General features: G+C 32.7%; 1 protein-coding gene across 1 annotated transcript in view; it reads left to right on the forward strand.

Moving 5' to 3' along the window:
- The window catches only part of LOC148956331 (uncharacterized), a 66,873-nt gene extending 43,626 nt beyond the window's left edge, over nucleotides 1-23,247 (forward strand). The window contains exons 3-8 of the mRNA XM_089104677.1: nucleotides 6,449-6,609; nucleotides 8,258-8,417; nucleotides 10,797-10,936; nucleotides 12,973-13,138; nucleotides 18,686-18,925; nucleotides 23,103-23,247. Coding sequence (XP_088960803.1) covers nucleotides 6,449-6,609; nucleotides 8,258-8,417; nucleotides 10,797-10,936; nucleotides 12,973-13,138; nucleotides 18,686-18,925; nucleotides 23,103-23,157 — 922 coding nt within the window. The 3' untranslated portion in view covers nucleotides 23,158-23,247. The remainder of the gene's footprint in view (nucleotides 1-6,448; nucleotides 6,610-8,257; nucleotides 8,418-10,796; nucleotides 10,937-12,972; nucleotides 13,139-18,685; nucleotides 18,926-23,102) is intronic.
- Nucleotides 23,248-23,947: the final 700 nt, after the last annotated feature.

Genomic DNA, 23,947 nt, shown 5'->3' on the forward strand with positions numbered 1-23,947 from the left:
CGAAACACTACTGAAATATTCCAACTCATGCATTTCAAAAAAGATGTTCAAAATGAACTTTGAAAAATCAAGAGAATGTAACTGTGACAGGGTAAAGCACAACAAAACACTACTGAAATATTCCAACTCTTTCATTTCACGAAAAAAATTCAAAATGAACTTTAAAACTCAAGAGAATGTAACTGTGACAAGGTAAAGCACAATAAGCCACAACTGAAATATTCCAACTCTTGCATTTCAACGAAAGAAATCAAAAATTAAATTTTAAAAATCAAGAGAACGTAACTGTCACAAGGTAAACAATGATAAAACACTACTGAAATATTCCAACTCATGCATTTCAATGAAAGAAATACAAAATGAACTTTGAAAAATTAAGAGAATGTAATTGTGACATGGTAAAGCACAAATAAACAATACTGAAATATTCAAACTCTAGCATTTCAAGACAAGAAATTCAAATATAACTTTGAAAAATCAAGAGAATGTAACTGTGACAAGGTAAATCATGACAAAATACTACTGAAATATTCCAACTATTGTATTTCAATGAAAGACATTAAAAATGAACTTTGAAAAATCAAGAGACCACGACATAACACTACTGAAATATTCCAACTCTTACATTTCAAGGAAAGAAATCCAAAATGAACTTTGAAAAAATTAAGAGAATGTAACTGTGACAATGTAAATTACGACAAAACACTACTGAAATATTCCAACTCTTGCATTTCACGAAAGAAATTCAAAAGTAACTTTGAAAAATCAAGAGAATGAAGCTGTGACAAGGTAAACCATAACAAAACACTACTGAAATATTCCAACTCTTTCATTTCAAGGAAAGAAATACAAATTTAACTTTGAAAAATTATAAGAATGTAACTGTGACAAGGTAAACCACTATAAAACACAAATGAAATTTTACAGCTATTGAATTTCAATAAATAAAAACAAAAGGAACTTTGAAAAGTCAAGAGAATTGAGCTTTGATATGGTAAACCATTAAAAGACGCTAGTTAAATATTCCAACTCCCGAATTTCAACGACAGCAACTAAAAATCAACTTTGAAGATTCCATAGAATGTAATTTTGAAAGGGTGAACCACAACAAAACACCACTGAAATATTCCAACTCTTGCATTTCAACGAAAGAAATCCAGAATGAACTTTGAAAAATAAAGAAAATTTACTTGTGACAAGGTAAACATCAAAGAGCAATAATGGATATATTCAAGTTATTGCAATTCAGCAAATTACATCCAAAATGAACAGTGCAAAGTCGCGAGAACTTTAGTGTGACAAGGAAGACCATTGCAAAACACTACTAAAATATTCAAACTCTTGAATTTCAACGAAAGAAATCCAAAATGAACTTTGAAAAATCAAGAGAATGTAGCTGTGACAAGGTAAACCACGACAAAACACTACTGAAATATTCCAACTCTTGCATTTCAAAGAAAGAAATCCAAATGAACTTTGAAAAATTAAGAGAATGTAACTGTGACAAGGTAAACCATGAAGAAACACTATTGAAATGTTCCAACACTTGCATTTCAACGACAGAAATTCAAAATGAACTTTGAAAAATCAAGAGAATGTAACTACGATCAGGTAAATTATAACAAAACACTACTGAAATATTCCAACTTTTGCATTTCAACAAAAGAAATCCAAAAATGAATTTTGAAAAATCATGAAAATGTAACTGTGACAAGGTAAACCAGTACAAAACACTACTTAAACTTTCAAACTATTGCATATCAAGGAAACAAATCCAAAATTAACTTTTAAAAATAAAGGGAATTTAGCTATGAGTAGGTAAAACACGACAAAACACTACTGAAATATTCCAACTCTTGTATTTAAATTACAGAAATCAAAAATGAAATTTGAAAAATCAAGATAATGTAATTTTGAAAATTAATGTTACAACAAAAAATTTTTAATATTTTCTAACTATTGTCCTTTACGATATAAAGTCAAAAAGAACTTTTAAAAATCAGGAGAATGTATCTGTGATATTGTAAAGCACAACAAAACACTACTGAAATATTCCAACTCTTGTATCTCAACGAAAGAAATCCAAAATGAACTTTGAAAAATCAAGAGAATGTAACTGTGAGAAGGTAAAGCTCAACAAGACACTACTGAAATATTCCAACTCTTGCATTTCAATGAAAGAAATTCAAAATGAACTTTGAAACATTAAGAGAATGTAACTGTGACAAGGTAAAGCACAACAAAACACTAGTGAAATATTCCAACTCTTGCATTTCAACGAAAGTAATTCAAAATGAACTTTGAAAAATTAAGAGAATGTAACTGTGACAAGGTAAACCACGACAAGACACTGCTGAAATATTCAAACTCTTGCATTACGACGGAAGAAATCCAAAATGAACTTTGAAGAATCAAGAGAATATAAGTGTGATAAGGTAAACCACAACAAAACACTACTGAAATAATCCAACTCTTCATTTCAATGAATGAAATTCAAAATGAACTTTGAAAAATCATGAGAATGTAACTGTCACAAGGTAAACCACTACAAAACACTACTGAAATAATCCAACTCTTGCATTTCAACTTAAGAAATTCAAAATGAACTTTGAAAAATTAAGAGAATGTAACTGTGACAAGGTAAACCATAACAAAACACTACTGAAATATTCCAACTCTTGCATTTCAACGAAATAAATTCAAAATGAACTTTGAAAAATCACGAAAATGTAATTGTGACATGGTAAACCATGACAAAACACTACTGAAATATTCCAACTCTTTCATTTCAACAAAAAAAATTCAAAAATGAAATTTGAAAAATCAAGAGAATGTAACTGTGCCAAGGTAAATCATAACAAAACACTACTGAAATATTCCAATTCTTGCCTTTCAACGAAAGAAATTCAAAATTGAACTTTGAAAAATCAAGATAATGTATCTGTGACACGGTAAACCACGACAAAACACTACTGAAATATTCTAACTCTTGCATTTAAACGAAAGAAATCCTAAATGAACTTTTAAAAATCAAGAGAATGTAACTGTGACAAGGTAAAGCACAACAAGACACTACTGAAATATTCCAACTCTTGCATTTCAACGAGAAAAATCCAAAATGAACTTTGAAACATTAAGAGAATTAACTGTGACAAGGTAAACAACGACAAGACACTATTGATATAATCTAACTCTTACATTTCAATGAAAGAAATCAAAAATTAACTTTGAAACATCAAGAGAATTTAACTGTGACAAGGTAAACCACGACAAAACACTACTGAAATATTCCAACTCTTGCATTTCAAAGAAATAAATTCAAAATGAACTTTGAAAAATCAAGAGAATGTAACTGTGACAAGGTAAACCACGACGAAACACTACTGAAATATTCCAACTCTTAAATTTCACGAAAAAAATTCAAAATGAACTTTGAAAAATCAAGAGAATGTAACATTGACATGGTAAACCACGACAAAACACTACTGAAATATTCCAACTCTTGTATTTAACGAAGGAAATTCAAAATGAATTTTGAAAAATCAAGAGAATGTAAGTTTGACAAGGTAAAGCATAACAAAACACTACTGAAATATTCCAACTCTTGCATTTCAAAAAAAAATAATAAAAAAATATATCATGTTAAAAAAAACAAAAACAAAACAAAAAAAGGGGGGCGGTAAAAAGTTGGCGGGGAGGGGCCCCTTGGAGTTTGGGGATAGGGGACCTTTGGAGGGTTGAAGTCCCTGGTGGTTAGGGTCGTTGGTGCTTATTATCCATGATTGTTCATACTCATGTATACCTCACTACTTGATCTGTAAGGATTTCTATGAATTGTTCTGAATTTCTTTATTAAATTTCTTTTCTTGCCATCTTCATCTCTCTTAGTATCAACTTTTAGTATACTATAACGTTAGACCGTATTTTAAACTGACAACACTATTCAAACACTACTTTTGTATTATACAGCACACATCGAAGAAGTAAGGCTATCCATTATTAAAATTCTTTTCTAGCCATCTACATCTCTCTTAGCATCAACTTTTTAGTATACTATATTGTTAAACTCTATTTTAAATTGACAACACTGTTCAAACGCCACTTGTGTATTATACAGAACACATCGAAGAAGTAAAGCTATCCATTATTAAAATTCTTTTCTTGACATCTACATCTCTCTTAGTATCAACTTGTTAGCATACTATAACGTTAAACTCTATTTTAAATTGACAACACTGTTCAAACGCCACTTGTGTTTATACAGAACACATCGAAGAAGTAAAGCGTAGTACTCAATCTCTTTGAAAAGGTGTAGAGCTTCCATTGAATCCAAACTGTTTTATCTTCGGAATCACCGTTAAACATTTTTCGTGATATTAAACTAATAAGGACGAAACGAATACTGGCTATACGTCGCGTAGAAATCAATAGATGCATTCTACTCATATAGTATTGGTTATTGGGAAGTATACAGACGTTTTCAGGGGGGATTTATTCTGGTAGGTGGAGGGGGGGGGTCGGGCGTTATATGGAAGGATCTTTCCATGAAGGAAGTTTTCATGGGGAAAGGGACATTACTATGAAGGAGGTGCCGGATTTCCCATCCTTATTAAAGAAAAAGATCAGAAATTAAATTTAAAAAAAAAATTCAACTGATAGTAAGGAGCAACATCAAAACTTAAAACGAACAGAAAATATTACCTATATGACTGGGTTCACCCCTAGTCAATACCTCGCTCTTTACGCCAAAGTTTTTTTAGTACTTTCATAAGAGCTATTTATTCTAATTAACGGCCTTTGTAATTAAGGAGTCATTTTTAAAGAATTGGAACAAAATTTGAACTTTAGAGTAAAAAGCGAGGTATTGACTAGGGGGCGAGCCCCCTAATAAACGTATTAAAACTATATGAATACAGAAGTTTGTTACGTAAGTTAATTGGTAAGTTACGTATATTTATTACTAATAAAAATGTTCGTAAATAAATTAAACAAGTTTCGAGAAAGCCATTTAACCAAATAAAAGTAAAATTAATATACAAATTTTGTTTTAATTATTCATGTACGAGCCAATATCAAAACCCGCATTAATTCAAAAACTTTCAAAAATTAAATTAAAAAAAACAAGTTTTTTTAACTGAAAGTAAGGAACGACGTTAAAACTTAAAACGAACAGAAATTTTTCCGTATATGAAAGGGGCTGTCCCCTCCTCAACGCCTCACTCTTTACGCTAAAGTTTGACTTTCTCACAACTCTATTTATTAAACAATAAAAAACTTTAGCATAAAGAGCGAGGCGTTTAGGAGGGGACAGCCCCTTTCATATACGGAATAATTTCTGTTCGTTTTAAGTTTTAACGTCGCTCCTTACTTTCATTTAAAAAAACTTGTTGTTTTTTTTTATTTAATAACATAAAAATCCAACCCCCTAGGTATGTAAAAATAAATATTTGCCCCCCTGACGCAAGTGACAGCATTTTGCCATCAAGTTTTTTTTTACTAGGTAACGAATTTCTCTGACGAGAGGGATATGAAAAAAGGAGAGAAACACATATCCTACGTGGATTGAAGAGGGAATAGTTGCGATTTGACTTTGTGTTCTGTTGAGAGTTTGAGTCTAAACACCGAAACTTAATCAACTTCTAGCCAATTCTGTCATCTAGCCAATTTAGTTTTACAGTATTCAGTGACTCCAATTAGAGAAGGGGGCGGGAATTTGACAGCTAAGTTCTTGCCCCTTCCAATCTAGATTTTAAAGGTATTTCTTCGGGTTGTCATTGAAAATTTAGATGTGTGTGTGTGTGTTCTCATAGATAAATAGAAAGAAAAAAGAATTTCCCCCCCTAGATATTTAAAACAAATTCACCCCCCCCCCCCTCCCCTCTCTTCCCTGACGTTACAGACAGCTTTTTGCCTTCAAATTACTGTTTTACGAGGCAACGAGTCTCTCCAGCGAGAGGGATATAAAAAGGGGAGATAAACGTATCCTATACTCTTCCGTGTGGATTGAAGAGGTGATATTATCTCGATAGTCCTCCCCCCCACCCTAAAAAGCAATTTCCTGGACATTTGAACTCAATCTCCATGCTATGAGACAAAACAGGGATACTTACTAAACTAAAAAAAAAGTTCGTTACATTTTATTGAAATCCATTAATAGTATGCTATTGCAATAAGGAGAAATACTTCATTGCCTTCAGACTTAAGACACAAAAATGAAAACAAACTTATACTTTTATGTGAGGAGTGAAAACCTACTGGCATTTCAGGTGATGTTGCTATCTCTCCAAAAATACTTCAGGCACCTGTCATATACTATCACGGGATGGTTTTCCGACTTATGATTGGCTGAAGGTTATGGGCATTTGCCAGTTATATAAAGTAAGATTGAATATTTTAAATAAATTGTGTGTGCTCAATGAAGATGGTGATTTTTATTATGTTTATTTAGAATCCCTTCAAGCCATTATCCGTTAGACACCATCCCTGGTACAGTTTCTCTTTGGCATTTGCATCCAAATCAGCATGATTTACTCCAGATCATGGCTCACTCCGATGCTGGAATTCAAACCATTGAATATGAGATACTCTTTAAGGAAAATATAACTTCAGGTAAGTTTTCATGTTTTGTTTTTGCTTAATGTTAGTAATAATGGAAATAAGATTAATTCTAAAACGATGAAAATTCCTTTTGGACCACTTTATTGCCATTTATCCGATTAAATATTCTATACTTGCTGAAATAACACCCGGTGATGCACGGTAATCTTTATAATATTTAGTATTTGCTTTTCGCATTAGAAGAAATAGTAGTAGCAGAAGTAGTACTGGTTGTAACAGCCGTAGTAGTAGCAGTAGCCCTGAAAGTTTCAACTTAATATTCTCAGCTGTTCCTAAGATTTTGCTTATACGCTCTTTTAGCAACCTGTAATAATACAGTGTGTTTTGATTTAGTTCAACATCCCTCTCAACATTCTGCTAAATTGTCACCGTGTGTTGGCCTTCTTGGAGAACCAGGATCAAGCATACTCACCTTTTCCAATAACAATCTCTATATATAAACTTTGGGCATCTTACATAACTTAAAAATCACAGGCCCTAGGGCCTCTAGGTGGTCATGTCAACCCAAGAGGCATTGTTATTGGGCCTTTAGACTATTCTAAACAAAAATTCCATCTCTAAATTTTGTTCTGTCTTTGGGGGGAGGGTATCTAAAAAGAAGAGGGGGATGGTTGCCCTCCAATCACTTTTGACACTTAGGAATGGCACTGTAGCTTTCAATTTGCAATCGAGTGAGTCCTATTCAAAGTTTTTATGACAACACTTTCCATACGAAGTGGCCTTTGAAAAAAAAAATTATACACTGAAGTCATGTTGCTCTTTACTAACACAGCGTTATTGCGCTCTCTATAATGAAATTTTTCTTGACATTTGTATTTTTCTCAATGCTAAATAAATGGTAAAATTGATTTATCTGGTATTATTCCAACCAGTGAAGCTATTGAATTAGAGCAAAAATAATATTGGCTTACGAGATAAAATTCTCAGCCAATTTTAACTTAAATATTAGAAATAATTAACGCTTTGGGTTTTTTATTGTGGGGTAGGGGGTTGTAAGTTAATAAGCTCTTCGTAAGATTTGCCTATGCATGAAGACGGATTTGGCTCGGAAAAAAACATTAGAAGTTGAGTTTTCTAACTTTAGAGTTTAATTGATAAAACTGATAAAAATTAGTGTCTTCTTAGGCTTAGATATTTTTTTAATCGGTTTCCGTATCCTTCTATGTAAGACACAGGTTTTCACCTTGCTTAGGTGGCAGCTTAGGTCATTTGTCCTTCTAGTGGCTGTACATTTTTCGGATGGTGGCTTTGTCATCACCATATTAGTGGTGGTATGGTGGTATGGTAAGGGGGTATAAAATATGGTGTTTGTCACCACCATACCTTGTGGTCAAAATTTGGAATTAATTGAGCTTCAGGGAGCCAATTAAAGATCGTCACTTCTGAAATATAAATAAATGAAACATAAAACATAATACATAGCATAAATAAAGAAATTGTGATAAACCATGTACTTTCTTATACCTAAAATACAGATCTGCTAAAGTAATCATTTATAATGTACATCAAGGATTTATATTTGTATAAGGCACAAGCGACTCATTGTCCACCGAATGTGTTTATCTTCTTTTTTCAATTCGGTAACCATGAAACAAAGTTTTCTTATAAAGGTGTTTTTTATCTAAAGCTTTTTCTTTAGGTTTGGCTCTACTATCAAATACGGATAATTCGGGATCTACATTTTCAAATATAGAACGATCTTTTAACCTCCATATCCTTATACCAGTTCTAAGTGGTATTGTGACTACCATAGCCTGCACCTCTTTATGCATCATGTTTGTATATCTTGGGAAAATGAGGTAGGAAAATCTTTTTACACTTATAGGTTTTTATTTTACTTTCTCTAATCTGATCTTCCTTGACTTTTAAATAATAAAAACTATAACCCCTATAATTTAGCTTTTGTTTTATTTTATATCGATTTTTATATTGATGTGAATGTCTTTTTTCTTTTTTCTTTTTTTTTTTAGGTGACGTCCGTTAGTTTGCTATTTATCACTTCTTTTCGTTAATTATTTCCAAGATGATTCTTTAAGATCTCATGGTCTCCGAATCTAAATTCTCATCCTATTGCATTTTTCACAAAATGAAATAATCAATGAAAAATATGGTTTAGAGTGTATTTATCTTTTGGTCTTATTTGCAAAGGCGTATCTACCTTACGCAAGGCAGAGGGACGAGCTATCATTTGAACAAAAGATTCTAGATGGAAATTTTCCAGGGGGAGGGGTATTTTCCACGGGTGTGATTTTACGGTGAAATACGGGGAAACATGCCGGTCCTCGAAACAAAAAATTTTGGCACCAAATAGAATTATTCCATATTTTTCAAGAACAAATTATTCATGAATCGGAGGCAATCTTAATATTTATTTTTCAATTTCTTCAACAAAAACTACTCCTCAAAAAAATAGTTCAGTAAAACTGTTAAATAACGGAAATAATCAGGTACACTAATCATATTCCTATAGCTTGCTAGTTTTAAGATCTCGCCAATGGGTCCAAATAATGCTTTTTACCGGAAATATATACCAATTTCTACCGACATTTACTTGATATTGGTTATAAATATCTTGAAATGTTGCAAAGTTTTTTTTGGACGATATAAAAATAATTTAACATTGAGACAAAGCTTTAGTTTAAGAGCATAAATAATTGTGTCTAAAATTTTAACTTAACAGATAAGTGACAGAGATACAAACACTGGGTCTCATAAGTATATGATTGCAAATAATTTTCTTTTTAGTCCTTTGTTTTCTTTTCTTTTTTTATTAATATCCTCCACCCACAAGAAGGACAAAACAGTGCAATACACCAGAAAGAAAAAATAACAGTTAAATATCTAAACTGTAATCAATGAAGAATTAAACAAACAGTTAAAACTAAAAATTCCCAAACTAGAAAAAACAAAGATACAGGTATGTTCAAGACGACCGACTTTATTTGTTTGTACAAGCCGTTACATCGGAAAGTTTGAAACGAGCATCTCTAACACGATCCTGATTTAAGATTGGTACGATATTATTAAAGTAAAGTTATAGATAGACAAGGTATCTATAACATTTGGAATGCTCTCTACAAATACTACAACCGTCATTTTTTAGCTATTAAAGTGGTAACTAAGAAAAGTTACTGATGGTAGCATCCAAAAGTTCTGCCTCTTGTACCTAATTAAATCTGAGTTAGTCAAAGAAAGATATATTCAAAAGAAAATATGGAGCGACTTCAGCAGTTTTGTAAAAAGAAGAGTAAAGGAACGGAAACAAAGGGGAGAATTTCATTAAACTTGGCTCAATAAAATTGTACATCAAACAAGAACAGATTATGGATACAGCAGTACCTTTAACCTATTAATGAGCGAACCAGAGTCCCTAGTACTCGGTATTTAAAATGAAATTTTGAAGAACACACACAGGGATAAATATTTTGATGTAATATTATGTTGGAAATGGTAGCTTTTATTCAAATTCCACTGAATAGTAATTTATAGTTACCAGAAGAGATTTTTAAGAATTTTGAAGACAGCCTGAAACCCTGTATAAGTAGCACTGATTTGTCATTTCTCAAATGGTAATCATATCAAAACACGGGACGTAGGATAACATGAGAGGACTCATTTAAAAGGAAATGAAAATATACAGGTTAGTGTCTTTTTTTAAGTAGAGTAACGAAATAGATGGCACCACAGTAAAGTACCACTTTGCAATTTTCTTCCCCAAAAAATCAGTTTTCCAAATGCCAAAAAAGAACCAATTAAGCGATAATTAGTCTACTTCTCGATGGCCGGCGTTTACCCCCCGGAGAACTATAAACTCTGGTTCACTATACTGTGGAAGAGACATAAATTTATTGTGCCTGTTTTCTGATATAACAATCGATTCAAACTAATTTTATCAAAATGTGTCGTCCATTATGATTTTCTTGACCTTCTCTACATGTAACTTTGCAGCCGATCAGGAAATATGTATTTGTGGTTTTCCAAATTTGTTTTCGGAGAAAAGTATTTTGGTTCCAAATTGGTCCAACACTTTTATTTTTCCTCAAGAATCTTCTTAGGTGAGGAACATGTAGTTGTAAAATTCAAAATGATTAAAGAAAATCACCTTTTATAAACAAGCATTATATCATTTAAATGTTTAAGAGTAGTCTAAGAAATTCGCATAATCTTCATTATTTCAGAAACCTGAAGAATTCATCTTCATCGAGAACCGCCTCTAATATCAATATTCATGAAAGTTCTAATGCAAATCCAATTTATCAGAGAGCTGGGACTTCTGAAGCAGATTTAAGTTCTCGGAGCTTGGATAATCATTTAGAAGGTGAGAAAACGATAGCAGTTTCAGAGTTACTTAATTCTACTGTTCTCCTTTCGCAAATTTCATTCGCATAAGCACAGATTAATGAGCCTACCGCTTCCATGTCCTTTCTATGATTACCAAATGGATATTATACAGACAAGTATTTTGCATTTTGTAGATAATTTTCTCTGTGCAAGTGGCAAATCTATATCAGTGCAGTTTTAAACTCGCCAAGTTGTCAGCAATAAGAATATCTACAAACCTTAATAAATTAAAATAATTGGACTGATCTTTAACCATGTAATTTATTTGTTTTATAGTCCACTTGATCTTTCAACTTTTTTCTACACATTGATTCAAATTCCTGTTCGTTGTAGGAAATTGTAATAAACTCAAAAACTTTATCGCATACTGACCAATGTTCTGTGTTACGCAGATACATATCTCCTGATTCACTGACTTCGGCCGAGAGTGCAATTCTTGATTGGAGGCAAATCATCCGACGCTTCCCGTGCTTCCCCACATTTCTTCAGGCTCCCATTTAAAGTTGGCTTGACTCTGGCTGAGCTTTCGCAGGTTTCCCAATCTTTATATTTTTAACAAAGGCTGACAGAAAAATTTGAAACAGAAAAATTTGAATATTAGATAATTGATAAGTTTTAAGATTTGGAGTCTATTTTGTATAAGTAATAAATCTTTATACATATTACATTTCGTATCAAACTATAAAGAAAATGTCTTGTTTAGTTCAGAAAATTGGTCAACCTTTTGAGCTTTATTTACAGCTCGGTGGGTCAAACTTATGTTTGATTTGTTCTGATTGACAAATAGGTCATATTATAAACATCTAAATTAGTTGTGTAATCGTCATCTAAGGGCACCGAGAAATTTTTAAACTTATCAAAGCAGAGAACTCCCCACCGTGCGTACCAAAAGAAGAGTTATTTTTTACTCACTGTTGGTATCTGGATTCCTGGAATAACTTCCAAGCATTATCGTTGCAGTAGAAGCTACAGCCTAGTGAGAACAAATTAGAGTCTATATTACCCAAAGTTTAGAAAGCGGTCTAAAAAGAAAATAAGCACTGGAAAATACTTTTGATGAAATACTATTTTGAAAATGGTAATTTATATTCAGATTCAACTGATTAGTAAACTGTAATTACGAAAACAAGTTTTTCAGAAATTTGGTGGAAAAGAACATTATTAGTTGCTTCAAGAGAAGGTAAAAAAAGAAATTCCTTGTAACACTTCTTCTGATGATGGTTCGATAAAAAAAAGAAAAAAAAAGAGAATATTGATATATGTAGACTATAATGTCATGTACAATCAGGTAGGTCTGCCAAACTGTTTATATAGAAGAGGCTGCATTAAGCTGTAAACAGCCAGTTGCCAAACAGTTGTCCCTTGTTAGCGGCAATATCGGAGGTGGAAAAGATTGAGAAACAGCAGAAAATACAAACTAGCCAGGAGATAGGAACTAGAATATCCGGTAAAAAAAAATATGACAAAATTAGATTAGGGGTATTTGAAGATATCACGAAGATAGTACAGGCTTTTCAATTTCTCATTATTATCGTGCCAATTGTACAATACATCAACATTCTCTAATCAGTCATTCGCAGTTTTATTCTAGGAACTTAAAAATATTACTCTAAGAAGGGTCTTTAGCTCGTACTAACAAAGACATTTGTGGAAAAAAATGACGACTAGGATTTTAAGTAACAAGGATTTTTCTTGTTGTTGTTTGTTTTTTTGGTAACTTAGGGGTTGATGATTTTAATGGGTGGGTACAAGAAAATTTTTAAAATATAAAATTGTTTTATCACTATTTTATACACCAGTTTATAAAAACTGAAACCTAGAATGGACTATTGCCTGGTCCTAACCCCTCTCAAAATGACGCCTGTCTTCACTATTGTAGAGCTCTATGCAAATTTAATTGTTTTACTGCTGCAACGTACACGATAATTTTTATAAGGAAAGAATTTCCAATCTGTATTTAAGGACAAAGAAATCTTGTCACTTAAGGAACAAATAATATTTGATCCTTTTCAGAAAATGAAATCAATCCTTACGCAACCTTTAGCCTCGCAGATGTGAAAGGGCACTGGTATGACCTGCATCAGGATTCTGGAACTATATCTACGGCTGTCACTGCTACATTAGACGAAGAATATGGCTTGGCCAAGGATACCATACGGTCTAACCCACCACCATATAGGTAAAACTTTGTGCTTATTGCTCTCTGTGTGTCTAAGCTAAGTTTTCTGACGACCATATAGGATATTATGATGTGGCAATCTCGTCACTAGTGACGAATGATTGATCCCTTTGATCTTGCAGCAGTAACGAGAAACACTTCACTCTTATTAGTTCACATCACAGACAAAAGGTGTATAACACAGATGTCCGACAGAATTATCCGGCAATGTTAAAAAAGGGTTTCGGGAATTAGGTTTGTGATGACGGTGATGAATGCTTGAAAACAGTTCTGTTCTGTTAATTGAATCATGAATTTATTCAGATGATCAACTCATACGATTTAACAGTATTTACTGGACGGGGGAATTTTTGATGATTTCAATGGTTGTATTTAGTTCTCTTGAATTGAAGAAATAGGCTACCAAAAATTGCTCTGGTCAACATGTGTATTCTATAGCTTTTTTTTGGTTTGTAAATGAGTACTAGTAATGTAATTTTTTTACGTACGCGTATGCTAACATTGGCAACAGTGCTTACTTTATCTCCTACATATGTAGTGCGTTGGGAATGTAACGTTTTGACAGTAATATTATGAATATCAGTCAAACTCAGCGAAATTGAAGGTTTTAACCAAACAAAAAGTTAACGTTACGGTTACATTAACACTTAAAACCTAGTACAGAACAAACCACAGTCAATAGTAGGTAAAAATTGAAAAACTCCTTCTCAATAAATTTTCAAATTTAAAACAAGTACCATTTGACACGGATTCAGGAGTGCTAACTATTATTTAAGTTAAACTTAGAAGTAAAAAGTAATGACAAAAACAAACTTATGTAAATTTAAAAAATCTTTAAAGCCACGGAAAACGGTGTTGGTCCAAAATGAAAAGTATAGTTTTGGAGTTATCATGGTCGGAAATCTTTAACTGGAGTTTCAGCCAAAAAACCTATATGCAATTATGCATGTAGGTAATAAAAGGGAATATAAGCACTATAGGGCATATAAGGACATAGGCAGCGATGCTCTATCATAGCTTGTAGTATCATTGATCAAACAGTTTGTGGTAACGAACTGTAAATAAGGAGCGACCCGGCTCAATGGTAACCGAAACTCTAAAAAACAGAATTTTGATACCAATAGATACATCAAAAGAATTAGATTATTATGCTGATTTCAAATATATAAGTTTCATCAAGTTTTGTCTTACCCATCAAAAGATACGTGCCTGAGAAAATGTGGCTGATTTTAGAAAAAAGGGAGAAAGACCCCCTAAAAGTTATATAACCTTAATGCAAATCACACCATCATATTCAGCATATCAGAGAACCCTACTATAGAGGTTTCAAGCACCTATCTACAAAAATGTGGAATTTTGCATTTTTTGCCAGAAGAAAGATCACGGAGGCGTGTTTATTTGTTGTTTTTTTTCAGGGGTGATTGTATCGACCCAGTGGTCCTAGAATATCGCGGGAGGGCTCATTGGAACGGAAATTAAAAGTTCTAGTGACGCTTTTTAGTGAACAAAAAAATGGAGGGCAACTAGGCCCCCTCCCACGCTCATTGTTTCCCAAAGTTACCCGATCAAAATTTTGAGATAGCAATTTTGTTCAGCATGGTTGAAAATATGATAACTATGTCTTTTAGGATGACTTAATCCCCTGAAGTCTTCGGGGGGAGGGCTGAAAGTTATGAGCTTTACCCAATGTTAACATATAGTATTTGTTATTGGGAAGTATACAGACGTTTTCAGGGGGGATTTTTTCTGGTAGGGGGGGTATGGGGTTATATGGGAGGATCTTTCCATGAAGGAAGTTTTCAAGGGGGAAGGGACATTACTATGAAGGGGACCCCGGATTTCCCAGCATTATTAAAGAAAAAAAATCCGAAATTAAATTTAAAAGAAAAAAAAAATTTCAACTGAAAGTAAGGAGCAACATCAAAACTTAAAACGAACAGAAAATATTACGCATATGATTAGGTTCACCTTCTGGTCAATAACTCGCTCTTTAAGCCAAAGATTTTTAGTACTTTCATAAGAGCTATTTATTCTAATTAATGGCCTCTGTGATTAAGGGGTCATTTTTAAAGAATTGGAACAAAATTCGAACTCTAGCATAAAGAGCAAGGTATTGACTAGGAGGCGAACCCCCTAATATACGTATTAAAAATCTATGAATATAGAAGTTCGTTACGCTAGTTAATTCGTAAGTTACGCATATTTATTACTAATAAATACGTTCGTAAATAAAATTAAACAAGTTTCGAGAAAGCCATTTAACCAAACAAAAGTAAAATTAATATCCAAATTTTGTTTTAATTATTCATGTACGGTGAGCCAAAGTCAAAACCTGCATTAATTCAAAAACGTTCGAAAATTAAATAAAAAACAGTTTTTTTTTAACTGAAAGTAAGGACGACGTTAAAACTTAAAACGAACAGAAATTATTCCGTATATGAAAGGAGCTGTCCCCTCCTCACCGCCTCGCTCTTTACGCTAAAGTTTGACTTTCTCACAACTCTATTTTGTTTTAAAAATAAAAAACTTTAGCGTAAAGAGCGAGGCGTTGAGGAGAGGACAGCCCCTTTCATATACGGAATAATTTCTGTTCGTTTTAAGTTTTAATGTCGTTCCTTACTTTCATTTAAAAAAAACCTGTTTTTTTTATTTTATATTTTAAAGGAGGCAATTTTATTGAAAATTAAAAGTTCTAGTGTCCTCTAAAGAGTAAAAAGGGATTGAAAGGCAATCAACCCTCCTCTTTAGCTCAAAATTTTCCAGACACTTTCAACCAAATTTTAAGACACCCATTTTGTTCAGCATAGCTGAATAGTCTAGTGGATTATTGGGTAGTTCAGCCCCCCACAGTTATGTAATTTGCCGATTATGCTTAAAAACTAAATGCTCTTTAAAATTAAATTGAAACACACTGTGTGTATGCTGGTTGCCAATAAGACATCGCAGCAACATACCAAGAGCGATTGAGGGTACTAAGTTCAAATTTTCGGGGCTACTTCTTTTACTACTTCTGCTCTTAAAACTGTATTACATCAAAAGAGTGCAAGTGCATCCAGGCTGTGAAAGAGTATAAATATATTTTTTGGGGGAATGGTATTGACTTTTATTTATCAGGTCAACTAGACTAGAGTATGTATATGCCTAAATTAAACACTACTGTTCGTGTCATGATTTTCAAAAGAATTTATGTTGTTGAAAATTGTTTAAAAGGTTTCTCCAGCATATAAATAGCAGGCCAAATTCTTAAAGGAAACCCCGAAAAATTCAATAACTTGGAATAACTTGGAACTAAACTCGGAATAACTTGGAACTAAATAAAAATTCCATATAATAAGTTTTCCAAAAAAAGTAAAGAACTCCATAAAATCAAAAACGAACAAAAATAGAATCAAATTATCTACCAAGCATACAACTACCTCAAATCACTATCAATAAATAAATAAAACCCAAAAACAAACAGAAATTTAAATAAATAACAGAGTCAAACTCAAAACGGGCAGAAATTGATATGAGTAAGGTTCAAAACCCCTATGCTTTCTAAAAGCCAGAATATAATGTGTACTTTACTGAAAAAATTCTTTTAAATGTTTTCGCTTTTATAACTTTAAGAAATCAAAAACTAATTCAGATTTTGAGGAATAAATATCAGCATATGTATATTAAACTGACAATGCTGATTTTTTTCAGTAAATTCATTTGAATTTACATATTCATAAAATTCCATCTAATCTTGTGTACTATTCATAGTATTTCTCAATTCAAAAATAAGAGGCATCAAATCAAAAATTTCAGAAATCAACCCAAAGAATTGGAATTTGGTATTAGAGATCGACTTTTCCAAAATTATAATAAAAAAAAACTAGAAGAGACATGGAACTTTCTTTCCTGGTTCTAAGAGAGGTTATTTAATGCTCTGCATAAGTATGACCTATAATTATTCTGAAAAGGTTTACTTTTCCAGATAGGATAGTTTTGTTTTGACACTATCTAAAACATGAGGAAAGAGAAAAAAAATCTTTTGAAAACCACAGGAAATTTGCAAACTTTACTGGAACTTTTCTGTCACGTTTCGTGATTCCCATACCTAGGCAAATATTCGAGTTTGCATCTCGAACCACTTCGTAGTTACAAACCACTGACCACGCGCTGCGAAAACAGTAGGCCTAGTGTTGTTCCGCAACATGAATATCATTTCCACATGACTAAAAATCTGACCTTTATTTCCAAAGGACCTGTATTATTTTCGGATGTAAGAGTTTCCTTGTGGAAAATTTGTGTTTTCTGTTTTTTTCTAAAGACTCCTTACATACAAGAACGTTCCTGTGTCTAGGAATCACATCTACTAAAATCTCTTTTATCTTTTTGGTGTGGGAGGGGGGTCGATCTTCATTTACGTACGGCTATAGTAAGTCAAAGTGTGAAAACCTCTTTAGGCTTACAATTTTTAAGAATGAAAATACTTAATGTGTTAAAAATGATCTTCAATACGCAAAGAGTAAAGATATTTTGGCCAAACAATACTTTTTGGTATAAAAACCTGTCAATTCTGGAAAAATATTCTCAAACCTCACATGAAAGCTTTTACTGTGTGCACCTTTACTTACAACTGAAAATTCCATTAAGAACTCAAGTCCCCTTTGACCGAACCTTGGTTGGTGATAGAAAATAAGATCGGATGTATTTTGTCAATTAAAAAAAAAATATTGTCTTCTTGTTTGCCTCTTACAAGATTTGGATTTATATTTTCCTTTTTATTGTATTAAACAAGCTTTCGTGATATGCTCTTGTGGGTGGCCCCCTCCTGAACTCCTTGCTCTATACGCTTAAGATTGACTTTTCAGAAATGAACGGACCACCGAATGGCATTATCTTTGCTGCAGTTGGCAAGATCAGTACATTGTTTTTTGATATTTCTAAATAGATTGGCTATGTCAGAATCTTCAAACGATAGATACTTGGTTCTCTTTGGGCCAAAATTGTAGTCTGGTAACGAACAAAGCCTGAAAACTTTGTTTTCCCGTGGCAAAATGTTTTCACATACTGCTAAAGGGCACTAAAAATATTAGTTATGTTTGAAAAAGTCCTCTCCTGATCTTTCACTCTTATCAGTTAATTACGATCATATCATGGAAAAAACAAACAAAAACATGCTTCCTTGATCTTCCTTCTAGGAAAAAAACATGCAAAACTTCACACTTCGAATATAGATTCTTGAAACCTCTACAATAGAGATCTCTGATATTCTTAATCTAATGCATGGTTTTCATTAATACCACTTGCCTTTTCGGGGATGCTTCACCCCTTTATCGAAAGTCTTGAAAATAATTTCAAGCCCTTGATGATGATTTTGATGGAGCTTTTGATGGTGAACATTAAATTTATTGAATTTTATATGTTAGGAACCAACATAAAAAGCCAATGCTTTTGATATATTACTTGCTGTGAAAATTTTTATTTTAGAGTTTCGTTTAGTTTTGGCCATTCGTTACCACGAACTGTTTTATTTTATATAACAAATAAGAAAATTATATCGTTTTTCAATCATAGGACTATTGCCAGCTATGGGGCAGCAAGTTTTGAAAACGATGATCACCTGCGATATTTTAATCCCGTATCTTCTGAGCGTCGGTGTGAACCCAGAGAACAAGATCTTTTCAAAGAGAGCATTTCCGTAATTAGCCCACCAAGCTTCCACAACAAACACTTGTATACCATCTCCAAGGGTAATGATTCTGATTCTTCAGAAAGACGACATAGAAGGTTTTCTTTGCCCAAAAAAGGCGGAAGGTAAGCTATGCTATGTTAGAGTCGACAGCGGAGGAAACAGAAGAACTGCTTTTTAAAATATTTTCATCCCCTTATTTAAATGCCCTTAAGAAAATTTCTTAAAAACTCCTGGTGTGTCAGAAGTGTTTCTGATGATTTTTCTTGCCTTTTTTAGTAGGCAAGTCAAAACACTTTGCAAGCTAAATTGTGAAAAAGTACGAGATATGGGCATCTAATTAAAAAATGTAAGGAATTTATAGAAAATGTCAAGATTTTGGGTGGAAATAACCCAAAGCCACCGTACATCACCGTTCAATTTCCTTACGATGCAGCCTTTCTCCACTGTGAAGTCTGTAAACCCTGTAAATTTATCATTAATAGAAAAGTAGAAACTTGCTGTTTTTTTAACATATCGCTGTTAGACGGCAAATTTTTTTTTATTATTCATTTTTATTATTGTTGTTTGGCAAGTAAAATAGTTTTGCAGGCTCTGTTTCGAAGAAAGTGGCAAAAATTAACGACTTAAATGAAAAATATATGAAAAAAAAAAAATTGGGATTTCGGGGAGACGGTAGTCCAATGGCCCCCATCCTTATCGATGTTACTGATGAGGCTGACTGGTTTACTGGTTTACTACACAGGAAATTTGCACACGGGAAATATGATTGAAATTTTATTTTTCTCTGAACATTCATGTATAAGTTCTAATTGTAGCTTTATTAAGTCTAAGCAATTAAATCCGAGTGCGATTGGCACGATAATTAAGGCGCTCATATTAAATGATTTTTTTTTTGCGGAAAAATTTGAGAAAATTGAAAAGTAAAACATTGTCATCACTAATTCCGAGACTAAGAAAAAGATATGGCTGGTCACATTTTTTATCCGTCACTAGGTGTATTCATACAGAGCAGCTGTTGATTTAAGAAATGCTGAAGTGGAAAATGCTGAAAAACACATTGTTATTCTAGATTTTATATTCGAAAAGCCTTATCTTGGATCTTTTTTTCAGCCTACTGAGCTAAGCCCAGCAACATTTTTTAATAATCTAAGAAAGACTATCATTGTCACTGTATTAAAATAAACTGTAACAACGCCTTTTTTTGTATTAAATAAAAAAAACAAGTTTTTTTAACTGAAAGTAAGGAACGACGTTAAAACTTAAAACGAACAGAAATTATTCCGTATATGAAGGGGGCTGTCCCCTCCTCAACGCCTCGCTCTTTACGCTAAAGTTTTTTTATTGTTTAAAAAATAGAGTTGTGAGAAAGTCAAACTTTAGCGTAAAGAGCGAGGCGTTGAGGAGGGGACAGCCCCCTTCATATACGGAATAATTTCTGTTCGTTTTAAGTTTTAACGTCGTTCCTTACTTTCAGTTAAAAAAACTTGTTTTTTTTATTTAATTTTTGAACGTTTTTGAATTAATTCAGGTTTTGATTTTGGCTCACCGTACATGAATAATTAAAACAAAATTTCATATTATTTGGTTAAATGGCTTTCTCGAAACTTGTTTAATTTTATTTACGAACGTTTTTATTAGTAATAAATATACGTAACTTAGAATTAACTTACGTAACGAACTTCTATATTCATAAATTTTTAACACGTATATTAGGGGGTTCGCCCCCTAGTCAATACCCTGCTCTTTAAACTATAGTTCGAATTTTTTTTCCAGTTCTTTAAAAATGACCTCTTAATCACAATCAGTTGATCAGTTGAAAAACTTGTTTTTTTTTTATTTAATTCCTGATCTTTTTCTTTAATAATGCTGGGAAATCCGGCGCCCCCTTCATTGCAATGTCCCTTCCCCCCTGAAAACTTCCTTCATGGAAAGATCCTTCCATATAGCCCCCGACCCTCTCCGTCCCCCACCTACCAGAAAAAATCTCCTCTGAAAAAGTCTGTATACTTCCCAATAACCAATACTATATGTTAACAGTGAGTAAAGTTCATAACTTTCAGCCCTCCCCCCGGGGACTTTGGGGGATCAAGTCATCCTAAAAGACATTGTTATCATATTTTCGACCATGCTGAACAAAATGGCACTCTCAAAATTTTGATCGGGTGACTTTGGAAAAAAATGAGCATGGGAAGGGGCCAAGTTGCCCTCCATTTATTTTGGTTACTTAAAAAGAGCACAAGAACTTTTAATTTCCGTTCCAATTAGCCCTCCCACGATATTCTAGGACCACTGGGTCGATACGATCACCCCTGGGGAAAAAAAAAAAAAAAAAAAAAACAACAACAACAACAAACGAATAAACACGCATCCGTGATCTTTCTTTTGGCAAAAAATGCGAAAATCCACATTTTTGCAGATAGGAGCTTGAAACCTCTACAGTAGGGTTCTCTGATACGCTGAATCTTATGGTGAGATTTTCAATGAGATTTTATACTTTTTAGGGGGTCTTTCCCCTTTTTTTCGAAAATCAGCCAAATTTTCTCAGGCGCGTAACTTTTGATGGGTAGCTCTAAACTTGATGAAAGTTATATATTTGAAATCAGCATTGAAATCTGATTCTTTTGATATATCTATTGGTATCAAAAACCCGTTTTCTAGAGTTTCGGTTACCATTGAGCCGGGTCGCTCCTTACTTACAGTTCGTTACCACGAACTGTTTGATTAAAATAAACTGTACGAGAGCAAAAAGTTTTATACCTAGTTTCGTAAATATGTAAAACAACAATTTCTAAATTTTGACCCATCATATTTGTTATGTATTTTCATTAATTTTATTATTTTCTATTTATTTTTAATTTTGACTTTTTAACTAAGTGTAGTTTTTTTTTAATGTATTTTTTACAATGAATTATGTTTGACGTGAACGTCACGTTCTGAAGATATATATATATATATATATATATATATATATATATATATATATATATATATATATATATATATATATATTTATATATATTTTATATTTTCCATATCTTGAAAGTAATATACATTCAAATATTACTTATTCGGCTTATTATTCCCAATTATTTAGGTATGCAAAAATATGCAGTAATTACACAGATTTTAAAAATAGATGTAAAAAGCTGAGCGAAAAACTGATCTTAAGAGGTTTTTCTGCCAAAAAAATTAGTTGGCAATTCAAAAAGTTTAGTTTCATGTATCATGAACTCTTAAGTAAATATACAAAAAATTATAAAGAAATACTGAATGATATTTTAGTATAATTTCTCGTGCGCTTTTCTTTTTTTTTTCTTTTTTTTGGATGTTTGAGTTTCTAGGGGTTTCAAACAAGCTTGAGGATCTTTAAACTGGTAATTTGTTACAGATACCAATAAAAGGTACATCTGGACATGTCTTCATTTGTTCCAGAATGGTCGCTTTCAGTGACCTCTGGGATTTTACTATGGAAACATTGAAACACTTTTTGTATTTAATTTTTAATAGCTTGACTAGTATGCATGTATTTCACAGGTTTTACCTGACATAGGGTTACCATATAGAACTTATGGTAGAGGCGCCACCGTGCTGGGTAAAGAATGTAAAGCCTCGAAACCCGTTAAGGCCGGTGGTATTTCTTCTGATGAGCCCTAAATGGAAAGTTTTACTTGGAAATATTTTGCTAGATTTAAGGTGCTTTTGCTGGTAATTTTACAACGACTTACATTTATTGATGACAACTTTGCATGGATTTGGACTTTTCTATTTGGTTGATGGTTTGGGTATACTGTTTGGTCCTAGGTAGTTGGATTGATGTGTAAGGTGAGAGCCTCGTTCAAGTGCACATTTGTCTCAATTGCTGAATTAGGACGACAGTTTTTTTTTTTTTTTTTTTTTTTTTTTTTTTTTTTTTTTTTTTTAATATTATTGCACATATGTATATATACCTACATATATATACATATATATATATATATATATATATATATATATATATATATATATGTATAGTGCTTTTGAGATATATATATAGTGCTTTTTTTTTACGTAAAATACAAATTCGGCCATCATGCTGTGATAGTAATTTTTAAAATAAAATTCTATTCTATTCAGTTTGTAACAGTAGTTTTACAAATACAGCAGGCTTATGTTGTGCGTTGAATATGATCTATTTTTCTTTTTAATATCTCTGATAATAATCAGTGACTACTATGAACAACGCTGAAGCTAGATTACCTTCTATTTGTTTTTAATAGTACCATTTTAATACATCGTTTTTAATCTGATTTATTTCTTTAGGCTGAAACAGTGGAAGAATGTCGCCGAAGTAGAAGAATATTCTATTAATGTTTAGAAATTGAGTTCTTATGTAAAACAGCTGCACAGGATTGTACCTACACATCAATTTCAGTAATTACTTTTTCAAATAAACTATTCATCTGAGGAAGAAATTAGTGGTTTTCTACTAGTGTAAACACATAATAACCTGAATTGACCTGACACCAGCAGGCTGGCAAACCGTCCTCTTTGAACCAACTCTCTTTAAAGCTTCTGCATTACACACTACCATTGAAACGCATGGGAAGTAGTTAAATTCTACTGTCTCGTCTATATCTAACATAGCATTTATTCGTTATCCAACCTCCCCCTGAGAGTTACTAAGCAACCCTCAAGGGTGACGTAGGTAACCGTTACTTTGCGCAACTATATTTGGGATTGGATTGTTCCTTAGTACAGAGACGATTTTCATTATCTAATGGCACCAAAGGGACGTGTAAATTAGTGGTAGATATAGGTAGGTAAAACCGAGTGGAATTTAAATCCAGGAAAACTATCTAGCTGGGCCAGCTGGGATAAACCCATCCTTAAAATTCAGGTATTCCTGTGATACGCTAGAGAATAAAGTTTCCTAATCTGAATACACAGTTCTTCAGTATCTTTCCCTTTCAAAATGAAAAAAATCATGAACAAATCTCTACTAATCAATTAATAACCTTATCCAGAAATAAATTGGCAACGTTCATACCGTAGAAAACTCTAGTAAAGATATGTGACACAAAACAGAAGACCACCTAGGGAGGTCTGGGCCGAACCTAAAAGGCAGAACCAGATCCAAAGGCTTTGACAATTTATAAACACATAAC

This window comes from Artemia sp. Qi Xiang Cuo, chromosome 1 (genome assembly GCF_049724085.1).
Source record: "Artemia sp. Qi Xiang Cuo chromosome 1, ASM4972408v1, whole genome shotgun sequence".
NCBI classification, from domain to species: domain Eukaryota; kingdom Metazoa; phylum Arthropoda; class Branchiopoda; order Anostraca; family Artemiidae; genus Artemia; species Artemia sp. Qi Xiang Cuo.